The sequence below is a fragment of the Saimiri boliviensis genome, chromosome 11, assembly GCF_048565385.1.
Source record: "Saimiri boliviensis isolate mSaiBol1 chromosome 11, mSaiBol1.pri, whole genome shotgun sequence".
In the NCBI taxonomy this organism is placed as follows: domain Eukaryota; kingdom Metazoa; phylum Chordata; class Mammalia; order Primates; family Cebidae; genus Saimiri; species Saimiri boliviensis.
In genome coordinates this window covers 6,549,020-6,571,869 of record NC_133459.1, presented here as the reverse complement: position 1 = coordinate 6,571,869, position 22,850 = coordinate 6,549,020, and the positions used below count along the sequence as shown (strand labels likewise).

The window sequence follows — 22,850 nt, the reverse complement described above, 5'->3', positions numbered from 1 at the left end:
TCTTGAAAACATACACCTGAGTGTGGCAACTCGCCTCCCACAGCGCCCCACTGACCTCAGGATAAAAGCCCAGCCTCCTGCTTTGCGTGCTGTGTCCCATGTGGCCTCTGCTGGCCCCCCTGACCTTCTCCCACTTCCTCACCCCCTCCGCCTCCCCTTCCTCTATCCTGGCCACACTTCCCCCAGAGGGCAAGTGCCAGGCTTGCCCTCTCCCTGGGGGCTTTGCTCCTGATTCCCTGGCAATGTTCTCCCCATGGTCTCCCTGTGGCTGGCCCCTGCCTATCATTCGTACCCAGCTTCGATATCACCTTCTCATACAGGCATCCTCTGACCTCCCTGAGCCTATAAAGCAGCCACCCTGGTACCCTCTCCCAGACCCCACGGCTGAAGTTCCCCGTCCAGCACGCCTCACCATCTGAGTTTCCTTTGCAACTTGTTTGCTGTCTTTCTCCTCCACTAGAATATCAACTGCAGGAGAATGAGGATTTCCCAGAGCCCACAACTGTGCCTGGCACCCAGCAGATGCGGAGTCCACATTTACCAGGCAGCCCGGGTGGAAGGAGGCGGGAAGGCTGGTTAGGACATGCATGCTTGATGAGTTTGGGCTGAATTAAGGTGGTGGCAGAGAGGATGGTGAGAAGAAGAGAATGTGAAAGAAATGAAAGACAGAAACAGGCTAGGCTGGTGCTGAGATGTGGGAGGGAGTGGGCAGGAGGTCACTCCTGGGTTTTTGGATGGGATTATGCACAGGGGCCAGGAATGTCATCAGGGAGGTAGGTTGGGGAAAACAGAAAGAACAGGGATGTGCTGTGGCCTTGGCAGGAGCCAAGTTGGGCGGCGTGTTCACGGCAGCGGCTGTGGAGGCCGCCCTGTCCTGCTGCCCCATGGCCGTCCCTCAGCATCCCAACAGGAGGGCGTCCTTCAGGAAGCTCCTCCAGGCCAGAAACTGATCTTTCCCATATCCGTATCCTTCCCCAAATATGTATTGCTGTGTCTAGAGTAAATGCTCAATAAACACTAAATGGACTGCGCTTCCTGTGACACTCCTTAAAACATGCCACCAGGCTGCCCCACGCCTGTCATCCCAGCATTTGGGGAGGCCGAGGCAGGCAGATCGCGAGGTCAGATCGAAACCATCCTGACCACATGGTGAAACCCTGTCTCTACTAAAATACAAAAAATTAGCCAGCGTGGGCACACGCCTGTAGTCCCAGCTACTCAGGAGGCTAAGGCAGGGGAATCACGTGAACCCGGGAGGCAGAAATTGCCGTGAGCCGAGATAGCACTGCTGCACTCCAGCCTGGCAACAGAGCGAGACTCTGTCTCAAACAAACAAACAAAAAGCCCACAATACCTGTGATTGCAGGATGGGGCCAGCGAACTTCCTGACCCACTGCAGAGCCAGCCCCGAGAGACCAAGCTGTGCTGCCCTTCACTGCACCTCTCACGACACCCAGGGCAGAACCCCGTGCACAACAAACCCTCAGGAGACTTCTGGTGTTTTCTGGGGGTCAGTTTTTCGTTCTGTGAGGCCTGACGGTCGGGATCATACCCAGGACCACGCCCTGGGGAGGAGCCCTCAAGAGATGGATTCCTGTATTGGACAGTGCTCCTCAAATGCCCATGTCTACAGGGAACCTCAGAAAGGGACTTTAGTTGGAAATAGTCTTTGTAATTAGTAAATTACAAATGTAATTAGTCATTCATTAAGATGGGTTCACACCGGATGGGGCTGGCCTTCATCCAATGACTGGTGTCCTTCTAGGAACAGAAAGTAGGGACACAGACACACACGGAGAGGGGACAGTGGAGACAGAGACTGGACTTCCGCTGCCACGAGCCACGGATCCACAATGATTATCAGCAGCCACCAGAGCTGCAAGTGGCCAGAGAGGGTCCTTCCCTAGGGCCTCCAGAGGGGCACGGCTCTCTGGGACCTTGGGCTCAGGCTTCCAGTCTCCACAGCTATGAGAGCACATCTCTGTGTGAAGCCACCCAAATGTGAGCATTTGTCTGGCAGCCACAAAAAAAAAGCTGGCTGATCTTGACCCCTGGAATGTCTGAGCCACCACCTTCACGCATGCTCTGGAAGGAGCCACCTGGCCCGCAGGTGGCTGGGAAGCCAACCCTGGGAGAGGAGCCTCCATCTGCCCGAGTTCTGGGGCTTCCTCCACAGACTCAACTTTGCTTCCTGCACCCACAGCCAGGACGGGGTGGCAAAGGCTGCCCCTCAGCCTTTGCTGAGAGGTGAGCTTCCTCCTAAGGGCCAGTTCTCTGCAGGGTGCCATCTGTCACTGCTCCAAGGAGGCCCGGTGAGGCCCACCTCCAAGGTGACCCACTCCTTGCCACACAGAGGAGTGCCACACAGGTCTGCTTGGTGTGGCCCCAGCTGCAAATGGCAGGAAGTCACTGCCCCAGGAGGATCTGAGGACCAGGCCCCTTGGTCCTGGCTAAGGAGCACAGCTGGCTCCTTGGAAGACCCAATGGCTAAGATGCTTCCCAAACTGGATGCTGATGCGACTCCCACCTGCCGCGGTGCTGAGGAAAGCATGCCCAGGGAGCACACAGACCCAAGCTGACAGATGCCCACCACAGTGTGTAATGATGCCGACCCCAGAGAGCGCAGAGCGAGAGACGGGTTATGAAGAGGGCCCTGTGCTTTAGAAAACGGCATTAGCTGAGCTCAGAGAGGACATGACTCCTGCCACTCAGCTTCAGGTCCCGAGTGCAAGACCGGGTCAGGCCAGCTGCTTCTGCCACCTGTCACTGCTACGAACAGAAGTACCCAGAGGCCCATGAACTAACCAGCATGTGTCGCCCCCCGTCCGCACTTCAGGTGAATGCCAGAAAGCTCTCAGCGGGGGCCCCTTCTTCCTTTGGGTGCCTCCAAAGAGCTCCTGGAGGCAGGAGAGGGTAAGCAGGGGATCCCAGTCTTTCACTATGGGTGTAATTCAAAGCAGCTCTTTGAAGTCAAAACCGTTCGCCCATGCTGTCTTATCTGAAAAATTCTTGTGAATTTTGTATTCTGCTTCATAACGCAAACCGTATCCCTTTTAGTAAAGCAATGGCATTTTACATTATTTAGCAAGGAAATAATTTTCCCCCCTCCGTCTTCTGTCATCTGGGACAAGGGATGCCTTTGGGATGTGTCCCCAGTTTCTGCTTGGCCCTGTGTGTGTTCTCTTACAGCACCCCATGTCCTGTGATGAGTTCATGGGCCAGCTGATGGTTACTGGGAGGGGCCTGGGTGGATCTGAGGGAGGGAGCCAGCTGAGGAGGGGCCAGCCCAGGCCCACTCATCAGAAAGCCCTGGAGTGTCACCACACAAGAAAGAAGCACCCAGAGGCCTCCTGGGGGCCAGTGTCCCAGCTGGAATGGCCTCTCCCACTGTCCCTGGAATGTTTCCCTGGACTCTGGGGCAGCGTGTGGTCTCCAGCTCTGGTAGGTACAGGCTGGTGCTAGAATCAGCCCACAAGGAAAGGCCAGCAAGACTGCAGCCACATGCCAGGGACAGGCCCTCTCACACCCAAAGTGGCAGCTCAGAAGTGGGGGCAGAGCTGGGGGCCGCCCCAAAGACAAAACTTCCATCTGTAAGCACAGAGAGCTTGGTGGGATCAGAAGGCCAAACCGAGAGGCCTTTCCTTCTGTCCACTTCCTTAGACAGGAGTGAGGCTCTCAGTCTTCCCAGACACCTACCCCAGAGCAAGGCTGCCCCAGAAGTCACAGGATAACCCCCTCTGTCCCTAGTGAGCTGCAGGGGCAACTGCCGGGGGTCACCCACCTTACACTGAGCCTTGCCCAGGAAGCAGGCACCTGGATAATAAAGTCTGAGCTCCTAGTCCATGCTCCCCACTCTGCCTGAGATGACAGGGTCCCTGCCCAGGAGACTAGAGGAGCCCAGGAGGCCAGCCAAGCCCTGGGGAGCTGCACCCAAGTCTCACTCCAATCCTCTCACCCAGGCAGGAGGCTCAGTTGCCGGAGAAGCATTGAAAATAGAACCTAAGTATAAGCAGCTTAGTGGGGTTCCAAGAAGGGCGAGCGGGTGGGGGTGAGGACAGGGGACCCTAAATCTTCTCAGCCTGTCCTTGGGGAGAATAGGATGCTGTTAGACAAGAAAGAGTCAGGCACACAAAAGTTCTGCTCACCTTCTCTTCTAGGGACTCCAGTCACCTAAAGGTGTCCCAGTGTCCTTGGCCAGAAGAGGGCCGGCCCCACCCCCTCAGCTCCAGGGCTGCAGTGTTGAACTGCCTGGTTTATTCTCTTTGCAAACACAGGCACAGGCAAGACATGTCTACACAGACAGCACCTCCTCTTGACGATCAACACAACCCTGGCTGTTGCATCCCCAGGACCTATCACAGGCATGACATTTCCCAGAGACCCTCCAGGGTATACTCCATTGCCTGCCTACCTCTATCCTGGAAGAGGTCCCTCTTGCATCTCTATATGAAGAGCTGGCCTGCTCAGACCACCCTGGGGTCCTGGGCAAATGTCCCAGGGTCAGGTCAGGCCACAGGAAATTTGTTCTGAATCCCGATCTTTGAGGGTGGAAAACGGCAGTTCCCAAAGACCCTGGGCTAAAGGCAGCCGCCCTTTCCCTCTCCTGACACTCTTGATGATCCCTCTGCCTGGGCTAATGTTGCTCAGGCTTCAGGTCTGACCAGGGGGTCGCTTCCCCCTTGAAGCCTTCCTTACCACTAGCTGGATTCAGCTCTTTTGACAGCCCCGCCTGTACTCGCCCATTCACCAGTGCCTGCATTCATATCACAAATTGTACTGCAGCCCTGTCCCCGCTCCACGTGCCAGCCCTGGGCTAGGTGATGGGGGTCTGGCAGACGGGGCCTCTGCCCCTGGAGCTCACAGTGGGGCGCAGGGGAAGGGAGGGAAAGACCCCTAGGTTTGGTGGGGAACGCTGCAGCTCCTGGATCCAGAAGGCTGCAGTACCTCCTCCCACCTTCCCCCATCTCCACTCCCGGTCTCTCCCAGGATGGCTGCGCCCCAGCTGAGATTTGGGGACGTCGGGTCCCTGCCCCGCGGGCCCAAAGTGGGGACGATCGCCCTCCGCAGGGCGGGGCTGCGCAAACAAGCCACGCCACAGGGACGAAGGCTGCGCTGCCGGGACAAAGACTTCGCTGCAGCAGCTGCTGCTGTTGCGCGCGCGCGCACTCGAGTTCGCTGCGCCCCGGACGGCCCCCACCCGGCCTTTAGCCAGACAAACGAATCCATGCTTTAGATCAAACAAGAGCAGACATTCTCTTCCCCAAACGTTTCCCCCCTCGGCCATGGCGGAGGGGACAAAGGACAAAGGGCGCTCCTCGCACGCCGCGGAGGCCACTGAAGGAGGGAGCCAGGGCTCGCCGCCCGGGACCGAAAGCCCGCGGTCCCCGCCGCACGCTGCGGCGCACTCGGAGGCGGGCGGCCGGGCTCGGGCCTCCACGGCTCGGCGGTCCTCGCAGTCCCCGCGGGCGCCCCGGACCCCGCAGGGCGCGGCGCCGCCAGCCTCTCCGCGAAGGGCGCCCGCATTGCGGCTGCGCGCGCGTGGGCGAGGGTGTGTGCACGCGCGTCGCCGGCCGCGGTGCCCCAGTTTGCTCCGCGCTGCAGTCCCCGGGCGCCCACCCCTTCCCCAACCCTCCTCCCCTTGCCGCGGCGCATCCGTCTCCACGGCCGGCCCAGCGCGGAGGGACAATTCGCCCAGCACCCGGGGGCGGGAGGGGCTGAGCCCAGAAGCTGCGGAGACCGAGGGGAGGGGACGACAGGGACAGGGGGAAACGGAAGGCTCACCGCCGCCCCGCCACTGCAGCATCGGCCCGGACGCAAAGTTCACGGCCAGGCCCTGTGGCTGGCCAGAGGCCCTGGACCCCCGCGCTCCTTCCTGGCCAGCTGTTCCCGCGGCCCCCTTTGCGCTGCGGCTGCGGCGCTGCTTCCCCTTCCCCACTTAGTATTTATCCAGCTGGTGAAAGGCTGGGAAGGCTGGGCCCTGGGGTGGGTGAGTGCCTTGTATTCATTTAGGGAAAAAAGAATAGCCAGGGACGCCGGGCTTCTCCCCAGTCAGGTGGGGTCTGGCAGTTCCTCTACCCCCACCTCCCTTCCCCTCCCATTCCTTGAAAGGACAACTGGCCCAGACCTAAGGAAAGCGTCCTTCAGGGCATCTGGGGCCACAGTGTACCCCGGGCTGGCCCCCTCTGGTTCAGCAGGGTGCTCTGAGCTGTCCCCCTAGCTGTACCCTGGCCGCCCAGGGCTTGTCGCCTTCACCACCCCAACTCCTGTCACCTCCTGTGTATTCCCTGCAGGGCAGGGGTCTTACTTCAACCTGGAGGCCCACAGAGTTCAGAGCTCAAAGTTCTATGGGGAGGGGGCAGCTAGGAAGCAGATGCCCAGCTTGGCAGCGGGCCCATCCTGAGGCGCCTGGCATGGCCAAGGTCCAGGGTGTGTCTGTCGTGAAGTAGTTGGGTGACTCCCCTTCCTCACAGTCTCTATCGAGTGTCCTCCTGTGCCACAGCTTCCAGGGTACAGCTGGCTCTCTGGGTTTCCAGGGAGCCTGCAGATATGTTCTGAGCTCTGGGGGCACTGCCTGGCTGTGACTTTGCTCTCTGAAAAGGATCCTGCACTGGTCCCAGCACCTTGGGTTCACCCTAGTGGAGCCGGCCAGGTCCCTCAGGGAGAGCCAGGGCTCTGCAGAGTTCCCAACTCCATTCCCCATTTGTTCTGCGAAACTGAAACCGGATTTCCTAAACAGGAGCCCCTGGTCACTCTGTCCTTCTTTGTTACATCCTGCGGGTCATCATCGCAGCTCTGACTGGCTCCAGCCTCAGCCAGGGATGCTGCCAAGGGCAGCTCGGTGCCCCAGGGCAGTCACTGCCAGGGTGCAGAGCCTGCTGACCCAAAGCCGCCCCAAGGAATATCTCCTGAGGGTTCACCAGCCAGGGCGGCTGTTGGCACCCTCTCTTGGCTGGGGCAGGAGCTGCTGGGATAAGGCTGAGGTTTACACACTGGGTCATTCAGGAAATGAACTTTGTACCCAAGCCTGGAAATCCTCCAGCCACCCACAGCAAGCGGCAGTCTGAGAGGTGAGACACAAAAGGCCAGCTGTGAGTGCGGGATGGGGGGTGTTGCTTAGAGAACCCCCTCTCCCTGCAGGGGGGCCAGGCTCAGCTTAGCCCAGACTGCAACATTCCAGGCCCACACGGCCTCCAGCGAGGTACCCCATGGACTGCCACCTTTGCGGGCTGCCCTGATACTGAGGTCACGAACAGGCATCCCTCTACCTCATCCCCAGTGCATGGGGCTCAGCCCCCAGGCCTTGGTCAGCTCTGGGCCTCCTGTCATGTGCCCGGCTGGGAAAGCACAGCCTCTAACCCTGGCGTCCCCACCTGCCTTTGGCAGCTCTTCTCTGCACAGCCCCTGGTACCCCAATGGGGACCTCCAACGCTCACCAACCCCCATGGACAAGGCCGGCAGCTCTCGGAGCCCCTACCTCTGTATGACCACCGGGTCCTGCCACTCCCTTGAAGGCACTGGGGCTCCCTGACACTCTACCCGCTGCCACAGTCACAAACCTGGGCTTTCCACAGAGGCTGCACAGGGCAGAGGTGCAAGTAAAATTAGCCAGGAAGCTGGAGCTAAGGGCATTTGAGGGCTTCCAGAAGAAGGTTTGGCTGGTGAGCCCCAAAAGGCAGAAGCAAGCCTCCAAATCCAAAAGAAGCCCAGGGCTGAGCTGCCTCCGTGCCTCTTCTTCGAGAGGCTTGGGGCTTGGCAATGGCCTCTGGGAATGCTTTTTGCTTCCAGGAAGCCGTGGAAACAGCCCTGGAAGGGCACAGCAGGTGCGTGGACCTTGCTGCCTGGGGTCCTTCGCCAGAGGAACCTCTTAGCTCCCCTAGGCTTGCTCGGCCAGACAGCCGAGCAGGAGTGCCAGCCACAGGCCTGCACTCACATACTTTTCACTCTCTCCCAGATTGAGGGTGGGATCAGCCAGTGTCCACACACAAACGGCGGACAGCATTGGCACTCAGGCTGGTGGTGGAGACCCAGCCGGCCTTCCTTCGCTCACACTGGCGCCCCTTCCTGCCCCTTTCTGGGTGCTTACTCTTCTCTCACACACTGTGCCCAGAGCCCCCCAGCATCCCTCTCCCTTGGTGCCTGCCAAGCACTGTTCTTACCGTCCAACGACAGCCAGTCGTGCTGGGAGGAAGGGAGCGTGGGCAGGGCCCGGGCTTTGTACTCAAACACCACCGAGTTGGAGATGATCTGGTTGTTGAAGGCAACTTGTAGGGTCACAAGACCAGTGTCATGGGCTGAAAGTGAGAGGAAGAGAGAGCAGGTCAAGGGTGGGTGGGTACCCTCCAGTCTGATGAGCCACACGGGACCTGGAATGTCCCCTCCCCACTACCCTTCACTGGTTAATGTCTAGCTCTCCTTAATGGTAGCCTGTCTGCTCATCTGAGACCCAAACATGATGCTTCTTCTAGGAAACTTCCCATTTCACCTAGACTCAGCCAGCTGTCCTGTGACGACTCTCATGTGTTCTAACTGCGCCTCCGCTCCTCTGCCCGGTGAGGGCAGGGGCTGGGTGCTCAGTATGACTGGCTTGTTCCAGTGAATGAATGAATGAATGAGTAAGAGGAAGCCAGCCTGTGGCGGAGACCTGCTGCAGCTCTGGGGTGGAGGCTGCCTCTCCGCGGCTCATGTTGGCATCTTGGGGGCTGGCCTGTGGCCCACAGAGGTGGCCCGTGGGCAGTCGTGGGTGTGCACACTGCCCTGCCAGGCCTCATCCCCGGCAGATGTCCGGGTTCTGCACCCTCTGCCTTGCCTTTCTAGAATACCAGATACTGATGCCCAGGGCCTCCCCAGTACAGATTTCCAGGGAGGACACACACAGGGATCGAGTTACTATTTGGGCTCTTGGTTTTCAGGAGCTTATAGACTCAAGGGAGCCGTCCAAGTCAGCCACTCCCGAGGACAGAGTAGAGCGCCAGCTTTCCTCCGAGGACGCTGATGCAGATCCCAGTCCCCATGGGAAAACCAGCTCGTTGGCCAGTGGCCGCTGTCCACCCTGGGTGGATGTGTTAAGGCAGCAGCCATCTTGCCACTGTCCCCAGGGCAGGTCTTCGGGAGTCGCTGTCCAAGGGGACCCATGGGATTTTCCCCTGTGCTTTCCACCCTAACTTGGAACCTCAGCTCCAAGCCACAACCTGAACCAAAGGACTCCACGGTGGAGAGGTCACATAGGACCTCTAAGATGCCTGGGCAGGAGTCCAGAAACTGCTGTGGCTCTGCTGGCGTCCCTGGGCGGGTCCCCAAGCTTGTGCTCACATGCCTACCCTGGAGATTGTCCTGGCTTGCCAACAGGAAGGCAGGTGGCCAACACCTACACCACTGGAGCCCGCTCAGAGCTGCTCCTCTTAGCAGCCTCCTTGCCAGCCTCGGCGAGCTCATGGCTTCTCCAGGACAATGTGTCCCCGCTGGGGGGCCCTTCAACTGCCGCTGCTCTTCCACCATCTTCTGGCGCTTGCACAGCCGGCAGCGACGCTGGAATGGTGGCAGACTCCAAGGCGTTCCTTCCTTCCCAGAGAGATGGAGCAGAGGGGACCCGCTGTGGTGTCCAGCGTCCCGGTCCAGCAGCGCTGCCCCTGCAGGTCCATCACCCACGAGGCTGCCTGGACTCGCTCTTCCCGTCCCTGCTTCTGTAGTTCATCAGCGAGTCCTGGGTCCGTCCATGCGTCCTGAGTCCACCCATTGCTCTCCATCTCCACTGCCGAGGCTCTGGTCCACACCACCATCATTTGTTGCCTAGACTCCTGCATTTGCCTCCTGTTGAAGGCAGCGGCAGCACACCTGAGACCCACTCCTGTGGGAGGGTGTCGGGAGGCCACAGCCCAGCACCCCTACAGGAAACCGGGAGGAGTGTGGTGCCCAAGGGAGCCCTTCTCCTTACACCTGGAAAGATCAGCCTTCTGCCTTCTTCCTGTGCTCTCCCTGCTTCTGTTCTTCCTCCCTACAACCCAGGATCATCTTTAAAGATGTAATTTAGATCAAGCCACTCCCTGCTTAAAGCTAACAGCTTCCAATTGCAAGGAAAATCAAAGCGAACTCCTCCCTATGATGTAGAAAGATGGACATGATTTGTTTTGGTTCCTGCAAACATCTCCAGTCTGATCACGTTCAACTCCCCGTTCCCCACTCACTGTCCTGCAGCCAGCGGCTGTCTCGGGCTTTAGATTCTCCAAGTTGCCAAGCCTCTTTCTGCCTCAGGGCCTTTGCACTTCTCCTGCCTGTTACCTGGCCTGGATGCTCCTCCCACTTCCCATGACTGGCTCCAACCCATCATCCAGGTTCCAGCCTGCCAGAGGCCTTTGCTCATCCATGTTCCAAAAGGAACCTCTCACTTCCCAGGTGACATGATTCCCACATTCTGCTGCTGGGATGCAGTTTTCACCAGGTATCTTGCTTATTTCTTTTACTCCTTGTTTTCTGGCTCCCTGCAGTAGAACATTAGTAGAATGTTCCTTGTTGAATGAATTGTTTTGAAATCCAATTCTTCGCCTCATTTTGTTGTTTTTGTTTGTTTGTTTATTTAGTTATTTATTTTTTCAGAGAGTCTCACTCTGTCTCCCAGGCTGGAGTACAGTGGCACGATCTTGGCTCACTGCAACTTCCACCTCCCAGGTTCAGGCGATTCTCCTGCCTCAGCTTCCCTGCTAGCTGAGATTACAGGTGCCTGCCACCACGCCTGGCTAAGTTTTGTATTTTTAGTAGAGACAGGATTTCACCACGTTGGTCAGACTGGTCTCGAACTGCTGGCCTCAAGTGATCCGCCCACCTCGGCCTCCCAAGGTGCTGGGATTACAGGTGTGAGCCACTGCACCCGGCCCTCATTTTGAATTTCATCTTTTGTCTTCTGGTGACCTCTTAGGAATCCAGGGTGGGGCTCTCTGGCCAGCAGCATCTTCTTGGTGGATTTCCCTGTCTTCTTCCAAGCCTGCATCGCCTCTTTCCCCAAGTTGGTTGGCTCCCTCCTGCCCCTGAAGCACCCCGGGTCTTGTAGAAGACACATTCTGTGCCTGCGCGTCTCCTGCTGCTTGTGACGCTGTGGGAGCTGCCAGGACAGTAGCCTGTTCTCGGTCAGGGGAGAGTCACCTCATCTGTTTTGCTTGGGCGGGTGCACTGGGCTGGGACCCCAGAGACAGGTGGGCATTGGCTGTCTGTGTCGCCAGTGTCCCTTCTCCCATGTCGTTCCTGGCTTGTGCTCCCAAGCCTTTGAGCCTGTCTTTTTGGTGAGGCGCATTTGGTTCTGACTTCCGAGTGTTCATCCTTCAAGCTCAGCCTCAGATGCCTCTTGGAAGACCCAGAGATGAGGTCCCCAAGCAGCCAGCATCATCTCCCAAGGCAGTGAGCAGTGATTCATTTGCACAATATGCTCCTCCCTGGACCAAGAGCTCCTTGCGATCAGGGGCCCGGTGAGAGGCAGGGTCTCATTCCTTGCTCCACTCGGGGTCCCTACTCCATGCACAGCAAAAACAACAACAAAAAGCTATTTGGCAAATGAATGAATGAATGATTCAAAAGCTATTCGGCAAATGAATGAATGAATGAATGAATACATCCAGCACTGTTTTACAGAGCAATGGATGCGTTTCAGTTCTGGAGTTAGCTGAAGAGAGAATGCTGGCCCTAGCGGAGGGGTCCCAGTTCTCAGTTTGCCTTGAGCCTTGTGGCTCCTGGTCCCTCTGTCTGAGACATATTATGGGTAATATAATGAGCCTGAACGACTAGGAGGGCGAGTGGCCTGGGCAGACTCTGCCTGCCATCTCTGGAGACCCAGAAATCCCCCAGGACCAGGAGAACTGCCTGCTGAGACCCCAACTGCCCTGGTTCCCTCCCCAAACCCCCCTTGGGAAAGGGAGAACGAAGGACTCATTTACGGGCACCCTTCGGGAATGGAGCGCCCGGGCCAGGGGATTCACACACCTCCCTTCACTCACTGCTCTCGCCCCGCTGGCAGGCAGTTTTCAGAGCTGTGGAAACCGAGGCCCAGAGAGGTCAGAGACTGAGCTCCAGCCACACAGATGGTTTCTGGCTGATCCAGGATGGACCTGAGTGTGCCTGACTCCAGCCCCCAGGATTCCCCAGGTCTTGACCTGGGACATCACCTGGGGGCACATGAAGACCAGTCCTCTTTTTCTGTGGAGGGGTCAGCTAACAGAGGGCAGACCTAAACAGCCCTGCCCTGGCCCTCAGCCAGGCGAGAACCGGGTACAGGAAGTGGCGTCTATTTATAGGCCAGGCAAGTCCCATTCCGGCAGCAGGTGATGAGTGGACTGTTTCATACCACGGGGTCCTCTCTCTGACTCCTGCCAGGCCGGGGCCCCATCAGCTGCACACAGCCCTGAGCTGTGATAGGCAGATCTGGCCTGGCTGCCACCCCGCCTGGCTGTGCCCCAGGCTGAGCAGGGCTGCTGGGTGGGCCTTCTGGAGTCCGGCAGGTGGGGGCTGGGAGGGGAGGGCTGGGCCAGCAAGGGGTGGGTGGGCGCCATGGGCAGCAGTGCTGACTCCTGGGAAGTTTGTGAGCAGGGAGATTCAAGCAGAGGCTGAGTGTGCAGCCAGCCCTGGAGCGGGGCTTTCCACTCTGGTGGCAACAAGAAGAGCCGGAGAGAGGCGGGGCGCAGTGGCTCATGCCTGCATTCCCAGCACTCTGAGAAGCTGAGGCAGGTGGATCACTTGGGTCAGGAGTTGGAGAGCAGCCTGGCCGATAGGGTGAAACCCCGTCTCTACTAAAAACACAAAAGTTAGCCAGGTGTGGTGGCACAAGCCTGTAGTCCCAGCTACTAGGGAGGCTGAGGCAGGAGAATCACTTGAACCTGGGAGACAAAGGTTGCAGGGAGCTGAGATGGCGCCACTGCACTCCAGCCTGGGCGACACAGTGAGACTCCACCTCAAAACAAAACAACAACAACAAAAAGAAGAGCCTGAGAGAGAAGGAGAAAAGGAGAAATGATTGGTGGGGCTCAGCTGCCCCAGGCCGGGGGCATGGTTCAAGGGCAGCGGGGTGGGGATGGGGGTGGCAGACAGCTGGGCAGCCCAGGCTCAGGATGGACCACCCTGGGTGGAACCTAGAAGCACCCTGGGGCCTGCCCAGCACCAGGCAGCTCTGTGCTTGCTGTCGGGATCCCCCACCCCGGGCCTCTCCTCCAGGTGGTCGTCTACAGGGAGCATCTTCACTGCTTTCTAGGCTCCCTGCTGTTAGAGGATGGGAATGGGTCTCCCTGCCCTTTCCCACCCCTGCATCCTCACCCCGTCTCCTGTTCATGGTCAGGGCTCACTGGACAGACCATCCCAAGGGCTGGTGCTGATGGCATGGGGCCGCCAAGGGGGTCCTGCCAGCACCAGCCCAGGAGCAGAAGACATGAGCTCTGGAGACGGACTTCAGACGCCTGGAGACTCATTCATTCCTTCACGGTCTCCATCCCCCTCTGTGACATGTCCTGCATTCTGCCAGCCATGGGGATACAATGGTGACCAAGAAGGACATAGTCCCTGACCCCATGGGACAGGCGAGTGGGGTAGCAGTGATGGCTAGAGGTCAATGACAAGTTGATCAGACCGGGACACCATGCCAAGCAGATAATGCTGGACCCGGGATGACAGGCTTCAGAGCCACAGGGACAGCACAGAGGGGCTCCTGAATGGGTTTCTTGGGGGATCTTTGAGCTCCTGAATTGGAAGCAAATTATGTGCATGTACTTTTTCTGGGCATAGGGTAGATGGCTCTGTTACATTCTCAAAGGAGTTTGTGCTGAGTATTGTTAGATTGACCCTCTACCCCACCCCCACCCCGTCTCCCTCCACCCCTTCCAGCTTTCCTCCAGCCTCCTGCCGCCTGCTCTGGGCCCCAGGAGGACGGAGCCTGTGGACGGCATTGCCTGGGCTCTCTTGGCTTCTGGTTGGCTCAGGCCATGGGAGGAAGGGCAGGTGGAGGGAGCTGCCTTGCTGCGGAGGTGGCCTCTGCCCCAGCTCTCACCAGCTCTAGTTGCCCTTTGGGCTGAGAGTGGTGGCAGCTTCCTGCTGTGGCCAGTCCTGGATACATCGCCTGGCGTATTCCGTCCCTAAATAGTGCTCTCATCACGCTCTCTTCAAAATCCCAGTCAAGCGTGCCCGTGTCCCTGTCCGATACTGGGTCCCCGAGCCAGAGCCGATGACGTTCTAATAGACTATATGGGATCCGCTTCTTCACAGCCTTAGAAACCGGGGCCTAGAGTAAGGACACAACCTGCTCAAGGTCACCCCGAGGCTGACTCCGAGTCCAGTGCTCCTCAGGCCCCACACTCTCCTCGGGGGTCAGGGGTGCTGGGGGTGGCTTTCTCACCTGGGCAGTAGCAGCGCAGCACCCCGGGCTGAATCAGGGATGCAGGCACTGAGATCTGGTCAAACAGGCAGCTGTAGTTACTGCTGGCTTCCTGCCACGGGCCTGTGATGAGGACCTTCACTCCTCCCTGCAGGGAACAGAGAGGGGAACAGAGTTGGAGTGTGAGCCACTGAGGGAAGCACCGTGGGGAAGCCCCCTGAGCCTGCGCTGCTCAGATGGGGGTCTGCACCCCTCCCTCCATGCAGATTCCCAGGCCCTCACTCCAGGAATTCCAGTGAGCCCTGACTTCTGAGAACCGCAGCTCCAGGGCTACGGCAAGAGGAGGGCCCCAGGGCAACCCTTCCCTGGCCCCCCAGGAAGCCCCAGGCGCCTCCCTCTGTTGGCATCCAGCACGAACCGGGAGCTCCAACCCCTGATCCTCTCTCCTGTGTAACTCGCAGATCAGACAGAAGAAAGTGCGGAGTTTTGCAAACGCTTTCAGCCTGTGATACCCCTGAGAACGGGCCTGGCAGGAAGCCGAGGGCAGGGAGGGGACTTGTTCTGTCACTCGCTTGTGGGCGGATTGAGGGAACTCCAAGTTTGAAAACAGGCCTGAGCATCTCGGTCAGCCCAGGGACCAGAAGTTCCTGTGGGGGGAAGGGTTAAGGAGAGACCCAGCAGCCCCAGGCTGTGGGGATGGCAAGGTGAGGGGGCCTGGAGCAGGGTGGGAGGAAGAGCCGGATGAAGAACCAGAAGCACTAAGTGTAGGAGACGCTCAGAGGCTGCCCTGGGAGCTAAATCTGGGGCTCAGAGCTGGGGGCTGCAGGTGGAACGGGCTGAGCATCTGCCCCCTCCCCCTACCACCCCCGTGCTAAGCCATCAAAGGTCCTGAGTCTATGCTGCTTCCTACACAGCTAGCCTGGGGTCCCCACGTCCCACAAGCAACCAGTGACTGCGCAGCCTGGCTGGGAGCAGCGTCGGCTGACCTTCCCAGAGGCTGGACCCCACCCCCAGGAACCTCCCAGGGTGCCCAGCATCAGGAGAGCATCAGAAGGGCTGGGATACTCCCTGACCCCTGCTCGGACCAGTCTGGGGCTGCCGCAGAAAGCAGAGGAGGAGGGCGGCCTCCCGCCCAGGCCCCTGGGCAGTCCTGCTTTGTGGTCATTGTCCTGCGTAGTGATGAGAGCAGGAAGTGCGAGGTGGACCGCACCTGGTAGGTCCCCTACTTACAGCTTAGCAGAGGAGAGGGGCTGGTCACTGAGTGGAGGGAGGCTCTCTCTGGGGATGAGGAAGGTGGGGGTGCTGGCCTCCCGGGCTCTCCTGGCTAACCTTGGGTGGACCCACCCCAGAGGCGCCATCCACCCCATCCCCAAACCAGTAAACACCTTTCCCGGCAGGGGGGCGGAGAGCTGCGCAGGTCAGGGCGGAGAGCACCACCTAGTGTCCAGGCTGGAGAAGGTCGCCAGACACGCTGGAGACTGGGGGGTGGGGGTGAGGAGCTGCGGTGGGCCCACCTTCCCCTCCGCTCCATGCCAGAGGCAACAGCCCCAGCTCCGTGCCAGCCAGCCGCTCCCTCCTGGGCAGTCACTTATTCTCGCTCGGCCTCTCATGGGCCCTGGCCCACCCCTGCCCTTGAGGGAGCCCCGACGTCTACACAGAGCCTGGCCTAGGCCCCCCCACAATGTTCCTGGAACCCAGACCTGACCCAGGGCATCGGCAGCAGGAGGGGGCGCTTCCAGGGATGAGGTGGAAATGGTTCTTCCGAATGCCCAGCCAGGAAAAGAGCCTTCCTCCACGGAAGGGGCTCTCTGGGCTGGAAGGCACATTCCACCCGCGCTCTTGCATGAGCCTTGCTTTGGCCTGGGAGGTCCCTTCACTGCTGGGGCAGCGGAGAGAACTCAGGACTGAGAGCCAAAAGCAGGAGGCCCGCTCCTGCCCCTCAGTAGCTGTGTGTCTTCAGGCAAGTAGCTCAGCCTCTCTGGGTGGCATTTGCTCCCTAGGGGTCCTTCGGCTGCAGCATCCCTCGGTTCAGATGCACAGGGATATTTGGAGCCCCATGGAAGTGGAAGGGGCTGGGTGGAGTGGGTGCCTGGCTGGGAGGCGTGCCAGTGGACAGGTGGAGCCTGACTCTGGGATGTCTGGAAGCAGCAGAAGGCCAGCTCAGGGCACCATCCCCCAGGATCCTGGGAAGTGGAAGAGCAGCGACTTCAAAAGGCCACAGACAGTTACCATGTGAGAAAAAGGGAAAAAATAATAACCGCGAGCAACAGCTGCTAGCGTGAAGCTGGGGCTGCTGCCGGGAACGAAGAGCTGCAGAAATTACTGGAGAACATCAAGACCTTCTCCATAGCAACCACCGCAGGACAGCTCAGCATCCATCCATTCAGGGACAGTTCCCATGGCAACAGCCCGCCTGGCTGCGCTGAATCGGTGGTGACGTGCATGCCTGACGGCTGTAATTGCAGGCTCTTCTGCCTGGTGCGGCAGGAGTGTCAGTGGTGGGAGATGACGCAGGAGGGTGCGGGGGAGGCCGGGAGGAGGCACTAAATGCCATCTGAGGCCTCTGTGTCCTGAGATAAAGGGCCTGGTGTCTGATGCAGCCAGGGCAGATGCCGGGGCATAGGGGGACACCTCTAGGGGGTGTGTGTGTGTGTGTGTGTGCGCGCGCGTGCTGATGACCAGCTGCAGCTGGAGATGAAGGGGTGGATAGAGAAAGGAGAAAGGGGAGTAGCCCGTGGGAGGGATGGCCACTCAGAGAAGAGATGACAGCAGGATGCCCTGGCTGTTGCATTCCTGCTAAGTGGATGCACTGAGGCTTAGAGCTGGGTGGGGTGCTGAGCAACCGTTAAGCCAAACGCCATTTTGCAGACCGGGAAGCAAGGGCCGCGCCGACGTGCCCGGCTGTAGAGCCCTCCCGGAGCTTGGCAGGGCCCAGCCAGATTGGACTCCTGAGGCCGTCAGCGCACAGACAGGCTGGCAGGGAGGGAACAGGACAAGGGCCAGACGAAGGGAAACACGTGTCAGGAGAAAGGGTGCTGTCTCCTGCAGAACCAAGGATGGGGGGCCCTGCTGTGGCGTGGGGACAGTGGCATGGGCAGGAGAGGACGGCAAGGAGGAAGAGGCCCTTCGCAGCCCTGAGGCCTCACTGTGTGGCCAGGCGGGGGCACCAAGGGCCCAGCTGGGTGGCGTATGTGCATTTCCCAAATCAAGCTGGATTTCAGCTGCTTTTGGTGCTGGGTAACTGGAAGCATGAAGGGCTTCTGGAAAAGCGGGGCTGGCCCCTCTCTCTTGCCGGGCTGCCTGGGCTGCCCGGGCTGCCACTGCTTTCCTGTTCCTGGGCCGCCCTCGCGTGGTGAGCTGCTGAACTGACTATCTCCGAGAGATGGTTTAGGGGTCTGCAGCCCAGGAAGGCACAGGAGCCTGGCCTGCCAATGTCCCATTCCTGGGCGAGGACACCCAGGAGGCTGAGGTTAGGCCTGCACCCAGCCAGGGCCTGTGCTCACAGGCCAGGACCCTGGGGAAAGGGGGGACCCTCCTCCCACCTCCCGGCTCCTGCAAGGCATTAAGAGCTCCAGAGCGCCTCTAACTGTCCCAAGGACCAAACCTCCCAGGTCCTAGGACTGGGAGTGCCTCAAGATCACCCCCTCTCAGCCATTTACACATAAGGAAACTGAGGCCCAGAGAGTCAGGTCTCAAGGAACCAGGACCAGAAGACAGCTCTGACCTCTGTCCCTCTGCATCACTTTTTTAAGCTTGGGGCAGCCTTTGTGGGGTAGGGTGAGGGGTGTGGTGGGCACTCTGAAGGTGCCACTGAGCTCAGAGTCACTGATAAGACTAGGCTGTCAGGGCCGGGCATAGTGGATCACGCCTGAAATCCCAGCACTTTGGGAGGCCAAGGCGCTGGAGGCCAGGAGGTCGAGACCAGCCCGGCCAACATGGTAAAACTCCATCTCTACTAAAAATGCAAAAATTAGCTGGAAAAAAAAAAAAGTGCTGTTGCGTGCCTGTAATCCTAGCACTTTGGGAGGCAGAGATGGGAGAATCACTTGAGGTCAGGAGTTCGAGACCAGCCTGGGAAATGTGGTGAAACCCTCTCTCTACTAAAAATACAAAAATTAGCTGGGCGTGGCGGTGCATGCCTATAATCCCAGCTACTTTGGAGGCTGAGGCAGGAGAATGGTTTGAACCCAGGAGGCGGAGGTTACCGTGAGCCCGGACTATGCCAAAAGCCTGGGCGACAAAAGCGAAAATCCTTCTCAAAAACAAACCAAACAGCAGGGTGTCAGAAACACAACCACACCAAGCTACACCAAGAGGGAGGCCAGTCCGATCCTTCCGGCTCGTCCCACGGGAGGTGGGACCAGGCGGACACACACCGAAGAGGCAGGGCGACAAAAGAGACCTGAAAAGAGAGGTGGCCTTGCCCGAGGTCACCGGATAGTCAGTGTGGAGCTGGGATTTGAATCCAGACTGCCCGGCCCCAGCACCGTGTTCCTGACCACATGCACACAGCAGCCGCTTCTCCGTTTCTCAACACGCTGTGCATGGACCTGGCTCGTGGGCAGCAGCCGGTCTGCGCGGACACCTGCCTGATTTCCAGGCTGCTCCCCTCCCAAGGCTGGGCAGCTACCTGGGCTGATGTGGAATCTTCCTGAGAGCCGGGGACATCTGCACACAGATTTTCTCGCTTTGTCAGCGGGCAAGAAGGGTGAGGAAGTAAGAGCCCCGCTTTGGTGTTTTCCAACCGAGTGGGCCGTGGGCAGCCACTGCCCGGGAAGTGTCCAATCAGGGCCTGCAGTAAGCATGGCCCCCGAGCAGCCAGGTGGGCTGGGGAGGGTCAGGAGCCAGGTGCTGTGGGCACCAGGTTACGTAGGGAAAGCCCGGGCCCCTCTAGCCCTTCCCTGCGTGATTCTGCTCTAGAGAAAAAGCAGAGATTCCTCTCCTACTTGTGCCTTGGTCTTTGGAGTAGTGGTTCTCAAAGTCAGATCCCGGGAGCTGAGACGGCCTGGGGGCTGGGGGAGGGCGCGGGTTGGAATCCTGCGTTCTATGACCTGTGTTGAATTTTGCAGAGTGCCAGGTTTACTTAAGAAGAATCTCCAGAATGCTGTGCCCTGTTCAGTTTTGAGAGCGATTTTTGGTTTTTGTTCCTGTTTGGGTTAGAGAAGCTGAGAAAGCAGTGGACGTGGATGATCATATGATGGTGACTTTTGAATGTTTTTTAAGAACCCCTTTTCAAAAAAAAAAAAAAAAAAAAAAAAAGCAAAACATAGATGAACTCTTAACACATAAACCAAGAAATAGCAGACAGCTCTGGCAGGAGCTGGGGAAGCATTTTGCCTCCAAGGACACCCTTTTTCTTTTTTTTTGAGAGAGGGCTTCGCTCTGTCATCCAGACTGGAATGCAGTGGTATAATCGCAGCTCACTGCAGCCTCAGCCTCTTGGGCTCAAGTGCTCCTCCTGTCTCAGCCTCCAGAACAGCTGGCACCATAGGCAGGCCCCACCACACCCAGCTTATTTTTTTATTTTTTTATTGAGACCAGGTCTCACTATGTTGCCCAAGCTGCCTTGGAACTCCTGGGCTCAGGCGATCTTCCTGCCTCGGCCTCCCAAAGTTCTGGGATTACAGGTTTGAGCCGCAGCACCTGGCCAAGGACCCCCTGACTTTAAAGCTACTTGCCCCGGTGAAGTTTGAGAACCTCCGTGTGAAAGACGGGGGTATTTGAGTGCAGTGGGGATGCAAGGAGGGGAAAGTGTCATCTTTATGGTGCAGAGGCTCCTCTGAAAAGCAGCCACCACAGGGGCTGGCGAGGTGGGTGGGAGCAGGGGTGACAGGTGACGGCAGCAGTGGCAGCTTACCTCTGGGTAAGACCACTCCGGGGAGTAGTCGGTCACCATGAACACCCGTCCGCTCTGCTGCAGCATGCCCAGGGTGCCCTGGGCCGAGGCCGCCGAGACCACCTCGGCCACGTGCATGTAGGCCATGGTGCTGGCCCCGCCCTCCGAGCTGCCCAGCTGCAGGCTCGCCTGCTGGGGGCTGCAGCAGGGCAGGCACATCTCCGCCTGGGTGAAGGGGGCCCGCGCCCCGTCCTCTGACTGCGAGAGCGCCGTGTTGTCCCCCGACACCAGCTGGTGCCCATAGATGGTGCTGCTGCCCCCCTCCACGGAGATGAAGTCGTTGATCAGGTCGGAGAACTGGTTGCTGAAGGAGACGTCGAAGTGGTCCAGGCTGAGCTCCATGTTGGAGGCGTTGCCGATGCCGGGCTGGGCCACGGGGTAGAGCCCCTGCACCACGTTGCCCGGGAGGATGGGGACGCCGCCGGCACTGCGGATCACCCCGTTGGTCTCGGGCTGCAGGTAGTGCTCGGAGCTACAGGCCTGCAGCTCCCCAGACTTGAGGAGGACCTCACTCCCTTCGGCTGCCTGCGAGGTCTCCATGGTGACCTCCCCTTCTGCCGTCATGGCCTGGAAGTTGGCCTGGAACTGCATGAGGTGGAGGGAGGAGGAGGACTCTATCCGTGTCTCCACGTGGCCGCTGCAGGAGCTGGTCTGGGATGAGGCCTCCGTTTTCACCGTGGGCATCACGAAGGTGCCCCCGGAGTCACTCAGGCTGCTGTGGGCGTTCTGCTCGACGGGGAGGGGTTTGCTGGCGTCCTGCAGGAAGAAGCTCGGGGAGGGGGTCTGGTGGATGTGCGGGCTGTGGCCCGTCTGGCTGAAGCTGGACGTGTAGTCCTTGTTGGAGTCAATGGCGCTGAAGTCCATCTGCTCCAGGGTGGTGCTGGGACTCAGGCCGCCGCCCGACGGCAGGAGGCTGGAGCCGGCGGTCAGGGTGAGGGAGCTGGCCGCCGCGGCCGCTGCGGAGGATGAGTATGCATCTTTGGCCATCTGCTGCTCGAAGGAGGTGTCCTCGGTCTTGATCTCCTTGGTGAGGACGGTGGTGAAGCTGAAGCTCCGCTCGCCGGGCGGCGAGTGCCGGATGTTGGAGCTGACCATCTCGGCTTTCAGACCTCCGCCCCCGTACGTCTGGCCCTGCTTTGGGTTATTAAGGAAACAGTCGGGGTCAAAGTTCATGGTGGTTTCTGGAATCTTCCGACCACCATCGAGGGTGGTGGAGAGGACCAGCTCTTCGGACACGTTGGTGGGCAGCATGGACAGGCTTTCCGAGCTGCCCGGGGTGGGGAAGGCGAACTTGTGGCCGTCGGAGCTCACGGCCAGGACGAGGCCCTGAGAGGCGTCGGGCGACAGGAGGTGGTGGTTGGGGCCAGTGGTGGGGGACATGGTGTACACGGCCTCGTTGGTGACCTCTGACATGAACACCGTGGCACTCTGGGACAAGCTCCCCATCACAGAGGCCACCGCCATACTGGACACGCCTGTGACCACCGGGCTGTCCACCATGTCCGGGTCGCTGTTGAGCCCGCTGCTGATGGACACAGGGGAGCTCTGGGTGGTGTCGGGGACCTCCACCTGGTTGGTGGAGGAGACCTCGGTGCTGCTCTGGTGCAGCAGCACGGGCTTGGCCACCTTGCCGTTCCTCTTCTCGCGGCTGGAGCCCTTGCTGTGGCTGTGCTCGTGTTTGCCCTCAGACACGTCATTGTGCTGCACCTCCGAGTGGCTCCCGTACCCCCCTGTCCGTGGCTCCACCTTCGGCGAGATGATACGGTGTTTGGCACTGTTACACTTGTGATGCACGCTGCTGCCAGCTCCTGCAGAGATCAGAACACCACACACGCACACACACGCAGGCACACGCGTGCACACACCCATGCACACACGAAAAGAGAGTCAGCTCAGGGACCATGGCGGACCCGCCCCACAGCAGCTGGGGCCCCTGGCAAAGCCTAGGCTTGGTAACCCCCAGGCAGGCCACAGGCCCTCAGTTGCTGGACACGTACCACAAGCCCAGGGGCTGTCCCATGGCCCTTGGACCCTTCTCTAAAGAGCAGGGGGCTTTGCCCTTGATGCTCTTTTTGAATAGGAAGGACAGGGGAAGTCAGGAAGCAGAAGGTGGAGAGACTGTCACCATCCAGGAAAGTCCCCTCCACCATCAGAGACAGACATCACTCACCTGGAAGGGCTTTTGCTGGCAAGGGGGCTGAGCCTGGGGAGGGTGGCTATGTCCGTATCCTACCCCACCTCCCTCCCCAGCTTCCCACAGCTGTTGAGGCTGTGCCCTGTTCCAGCAGCCCTGTTCTTCAGGTGCCCTGATAAGGAGCCCCCCGGGGCCTGGCAACCAGAAGTCGACAGGGAGGTGATGGAAAAGCACTCTCAGGACCAGCTCTCAGGCCCTGAGACCAAAGAGCATTCTAGACCCTGCTCCAGAGGCAGAAAGGTACGTCAGCCCAGGCCTGTCCTCGGCTCTCTGGGCGACAAAAGCCCATCTAGATCCTAAGCCAGGACAGAGCCCTTGCTCCTCATTTCAGACGTAGGCAAGGAACAAGCCTCCGGAGCTGAGCGTTTCTGAGCTCGGCAAAGCCTCCCTGCCGCTCCTCCAGCCCTGGCAGGCCAGGACGG

General features: G+C 59.3%; 1 protein-coding gene across 24 annotated transcripts in view; it reads right to left on the bottom strand.

The window, feature by feature from the left end:
- The window catches only part of CAMTA1 (calmodulin binding transcription activator 1), a 964,942-nt gene that overhangs the window by 81,205 nt on the left and 860,887 nt on the right, over nucleotides 1–22,850 (bottom strand). For 18 of the 24 annotated variants that reach the window (XM_039474351.2, XM_039474345.2, XM_039474346.2 and 15 more), the window contains 3 exons: nucleotides 20,196–22,042; nucleotides 14,360–14,486; nucleotides 8,157–8,291 (listed from right to left, as the gene is read on the bottom strand). In XM_039474351.2, the coding sequence (XP_039330285.1) occupies nucleotides 8,157–8,291; nucleotides 14,360–14,486; nucleotides 20,196–22,042 (2,109 nt within the window). Of the gene's footprint in view, nucleotides 1–8,156; nucleotides 8,292–14,359; nucleotides 14,487–15,568; nucleotides 15,732–20,195; nucleotides 22,043–22,850 lie in introns of those variants that run through there. The other 6 variants (XM_039474354.2, XM_039474358.2, XM_039474361.2 and 3 more) reach the window with 2 other exon arrangements.